Source organism: Magnolia sinica, chromosome 9, assembly GCF_029962835.1.
Source record: "Magnolia sinica isolate HGM2019 chromosome 9, MsV1, whole genome shotgun sequence".
In the NCBI taxonomy this organism is placed as follows: domain Eukaryota; kingdom Viridiplantae; phylum Streptophyta; class Magnoliopsida; order Magnoliales; family Magnoliaceae; genus Magnolia; species Magnolia sinica.
Window position 1 is genome coordinate 53390467 of NC_080581.1, and position 4646 is coordinate 53395112.

The window sequence follows — 4646 nt, forward strand, 5'->3', positions numbered from 1 at the left end:
GCATATTAAAAGATCAACTGGATCATACCACGGGAAACAGTGGGTATAATGATTTCTACCGCCGAAACCATAGTTGGCCCAATAGTGATGTTTGTTTGTTATCAAACCTATTCATAAGATCATACAGATATGGATTAATAGAAAACACAATTATAAGCTTGATCCAAAACTTCTGTGGCCCCTAAGAAATGATCAATATTAAAAGTTCAATTCAAAATTTCATGTAGTGTAGTCCATTTGAATATGTTTAGATTTTTCGGCTCAAGCCACGAAATTATTTGTTAAGTTTGCCCCGCTCATTTTCATGTTTGCCCCGCTGATTTTTCAGTTTCCCCCGCTGATTTTCTAGTTTCCTCCGCTGATTTTCTAGTTTGCCCCGCTGATTTTCTAGTTTGCCCCGCTGATTTTTCAGTTTCCCCCGCTGATTTTCTAGTTTGCCCCGTTGATTTCCTAGTTTACCCCTGCTGATCTTCTAATTTCCCTTGCTGATTTCCTAGTTTGCCTCGCTGATTTCCTAGTTTGCCCCGTTGATCTTCTAGTTTCCTTTCCAGTTTGCCCCGCTGAATTTAATAATTTGCCCTGCTGAATCTCATGTTTCCCCCGCTGAATATCAAGTTTACCCCGATCAATTTCTTTTTTTCCCCACTGAATTTCATGTTTTCCCCGCTGAATTTAATGTCTCCCCAGCTAAATTTCATGTTTGTCCCGTTCAATTTCATGTTTGTCCCGCTGAATGTCTAGGTTCCCTCCCTCAATGTCTAGGTTCCCTTCCACATATGGAGTTTTGGTGTATACATATTGCGATGAAAACAGAGGGGTATTACATAATCCGATGAACATGATGTATTACAAATAAAACATCATTGTGGGGCGTAGCAAGCATAATCGGATTGCATATTGAGTTAGTCAGTATGCTCTCATTGTGGGAAGGCTTTTAACAAAGTGCAAGAGGTAGTTTTGATGTTTTTCAGGTTCTAGAATTGTTGTTTGTCATCTAGCTTATGGACCAGTTTGGGCATACCTGAATTACAGGCAGAGACCCCGTGCATCCACTACCCAGATTAAGAATGTGTTGGTAATGGCTCTGATCTGTTATCCTCACATTCATATTTGTTGGAAGTGTTTAATGCATCTTGCCATTTGCATTTTGCGGGATGCACTATATAGATGTGCAGTTGGTTGGGCCTTGTTCAGTTCAATTCTCATTATGGGGTACATGCAAACAGGACCCAAATTTAGTCCCTTACTTAGAATACTTGCATTGATTTCATATTCCAGCTTTGATGAGCTGCTGGAGTTGAGTCAACGGGGAGATAATAAAACAATAAACATGCTTGTTGGAGACATCTATGGTGGTATGGACTATTCCAAGGTATATCCTATTCTTTTCTTTTCTACCTAGACCTTTTCTCTAAGTGAAGTTACATAAAAACTAAAACTCTGCATGGGTAGTGATGGTATGGGAGTTAAGATACTGATATTGTGAAATTACAGGATAAGAGTCTCAAGAAACCTTCCGTTTCCTAGGGCACAAGAATTCATGCATGTGGAGCCCTTGGTTTGATCTAGACTATTAATCTGATGGACCTTGCTGTGGATGGGAGATGCCCCAAAAATCTTCGGGGTTGGAGGATCTTCATCCATTCTTTCAACAGTTACACTTTACTGTTTATATGTAGGCCTTTGATCAAAGAATTAGGATCTTGCAGCCTGGGAGATTTGATTCCTCTCCTATCCATAGAGGGCTTATCACGTAAGCACTCGTAGACCGCACATGTCTGGGTTGTTGCACCTCAATGAACTGTATGTTTGCTGAAGTTCAGTATCCTATGATTCCTGGCTACAAATGCTTATTGTGAAATGTTCCTGGTTTCAGCTTGATGGTAGCATTTGTAAGTTTTAATCAGGTAGCAGGTTATTGAAATTGATTTGCTCATCCATCTGGTCTCCGAAACAAGAATCATTGCATTAATTTGTATGGAAAGATGTATAGCATCAGCTCGGCTAGCAATCGACATTACTAATTTAAACAATGGTTCAATTGAATGAAACTGTGTGTGTTAGATTTTCAGGCCAAGATGTTGCTAAGGATCCATTTTGGTTTCCCAATTTTCATATTAGAATGGTGAATGATTCCTCGAAATTTTGGATCATTGCAGATTGGGCTCTCAGCATCAACCATTGCTTCCAGCTTTGGAAAGGCAATTTCTGAAAATAAGGAGCTTTCAGACTACAGACCTGAAGATATTTCCCCTTCCCTCTTGCGAATGATTTCATACAACATTGGGCAGGTGAGTTGCTCAAAGATGTCCCTAAGTAGTCATCATCACAATCACCGTCACCACCATCACCATCACTACCACTACCATCACCACGATTAACAATAATTATCATTGTCATAGCTATTTAGGTTGGCTTTGTGAATCATGTTTCACCCATCATTCCAATCCAAGCCATGGATTGCTAACTTGTCTGAATCGACTTGGACTTGGTCAAGTCTAATCTGGTTCACTATAATGACCCCCCTCCAAAAAAAAAAAAAAAAACAGCCTGGTTGAGTCGTGACTCGACTCAGAACCAAATGAGTTGGTGTGAGTTGCTGAGTCAGAAGACCAGAATTTGAGCCCTGGTAAGTGAATGGCCTGTCTTACCACCCCGAGCCCAGTTCTTTTAGGTTGGGGTTAGATGAATTCCCTATAATACAAAGGGATGCAGATTGCCCACAACAACTTAGGGTAGGAATTCCTTACTATTGAAAGCTATGTGGGTCTCATGTCAATTCATTTTGACTACTCTCGTTATGATATAAGACAAAAAATGAGACAAATCTTAAAAAATGAATTGACTACTCTCATTATGATATAAGACAAAAAATGAGACAAATCTAAAAAAACAAGTGGGCAAGACAACCGAACCGGTCGACCAGGTCCCAACCCGGTCGACCCCAACTAGCTGACCCAGTTTATCAGGTCCCTAGACCAAGGTACCTATGGCTACGGATTCGCGATACCTATGGCTACGGTTATAATCTGTAGCCATAGAGGCCGCTAAATCCATAGCCATAGGCCGGCTTACTTAAAAACAAAACTAGCGAGTTGAGGTCGACCGGGTCAGATCTTGGCCTATCGCTACGGATTATAACCGTAGCCATAACTGTAGTGCTATGCACTTTTTTCTCTTTTCTCTTTTTATTTTTTATTTTTTATTTTTTACATGGAGAACATTTTCCCCCTTACATTTTTCTATAATACATAATTATGTAAATATGTATATATAAGTATATAAAAATATTTTTCTATCTTTTAATTCATTTCTTTGTCTATTTATTTAACAAGCATATCTCCTAAACTAGAATGATTACTTAACTTACCACATATGATTTTGGGGTAGGAGAAGCTAATTTAGCCAACCAACCTAGTTATTTTCCAAGATTCCATTGGGTCGATGCTCAAAAATCCATTTCATTCAGTTCGTGGTCAATTTCAATCACTTCGCAGTTTGTGGTCAATTTTAATGCTTCACTTGGAATCCTTCACCAGAACATGATTGCGACCCTTTATCTTTAAATCGATGGAGTAACCTACCCTCTAGTACATTACCATTTCCTTCTGCCCCTTCAAGAAAATCAAGACTCTTGATTGGTGGAATAACATACCCTCTAAATCACTACTGTCTCCTCCCCCTTCATGCAAATAGAGATTCTCAATTGGAAGATGGTGGCCCACCTCCTCCACTTTAGATCCTCCACCAGATGATGAAAGTGACCCTTTCTTTATTGATGAAAATGATGTCTCCAAATTCGCTTCAAAATAAGAAGCTCAAGTGGGCCACGTGATAGAAAACAGTGCAGATTGAAAGCTGTCAAAATGGAAAACAGTTGGGGTCAACCGGGTCTGACCCAGTCGACCCCATTTAGGTGAAATTTATCTAAATGGGGTCGACCGGGTCACAACTTGGTCAACCGGGTAACTGTCCAGGGAGTTGGGGTCGACTGGGTCAGACCTAGTCAACCCCGACTGTTTTTTATGGTGATGGCATTCATTCTCTACTGTTTTCTATCATGTGGCCCATTGAGCTCTGGATCTACATCATTTCTATCATGCTTTAACAATCTAATTCACGGTTGCCCAAGGTCGTCAAATGGTAGATATCAAGTGACCGTAGAATTGAACGTTATGATGTTTTTAAATAGAATGAAATGACATAGGCAATCAGAACTCTCTTTTTTTTTAAGATGATGAATTTTTATAAAAGAATAGAACCAGAGAACCATCATTCATTCACCAAGTTTGAGAATCCCTCCACTTTCACCACATCAACTCAAACTTGAACAACCGTGGGCCCAAATCATCTTACTCTACTTCCAAAACAATCAGGCAGTGTCTTTAAAATGTTGGCTATCCAGATGTAATTGTGCTTTCTAGATAATGCGCAATAGTTAAGCCTCAATTCAAATTTAAAAATCACAGGATTTGGACTTGGTTGTGACCCGGTCGACCCCATTTATGTGAAATTTATCTAAATGGGGTCGACCGGGTCACTGTCCAGCCAGTTGGGGTCAATCGGGTCAGACCCGGTCGACCCCGACTATTTCATGCTTACCCCACTGAATTTTCAGTTTGCCCCGCTAATTTCATGTTTGCCCT

At 40.0% G+C, this 4646-nt stretch overlaps 1 protein-coding gene across 1 annotated transcript; it reads left to right on the forward strand.

Annotated features, from left to right (window-relative positions):
• Window positions 1-1090: 1090 nt before the first annotated feature.
• LOC131256315 (pantothenate kinase 2-like) lies at window positions 1091-2660 on the forward strand. The gene is made up of 2 exons (XM_058257274.1): window positions 1091-1372; window positions 2160-2660. The coding sequence occupies exons 1-2, from the start codon at window positions 1127-1129 to the stop codon at window positions 2379-2381; spliced, it is 468 nt and encodes a 155-aa protein (XP_058113257.1). The 5' UTR covers window positions 1091-1126; the 3' UTR covers window positions 2382-2660.
• The last annotated feature ends 1986 nt before the right edge of the window (window positions 2661-4646 follow it).

What these genes read in the sequence shown, in the direction of transcription:
- LOC131256315 (XM_058257274.1), top strand. Translation starts at nt 1,127, where the DNA reads ATGCATCTTGCCATTTGCATTTTGCGGGATGCACTATATAGATGTGCA. An exon ending in GTGGTATGGACTATTCCAAG is followed by an intron (nt 1,373 to 2,159) that starts GTATATCCTATT and finishes GGATCATTGCAG; the next exon opens with ATTGGGCTCTCAGCATCAAC.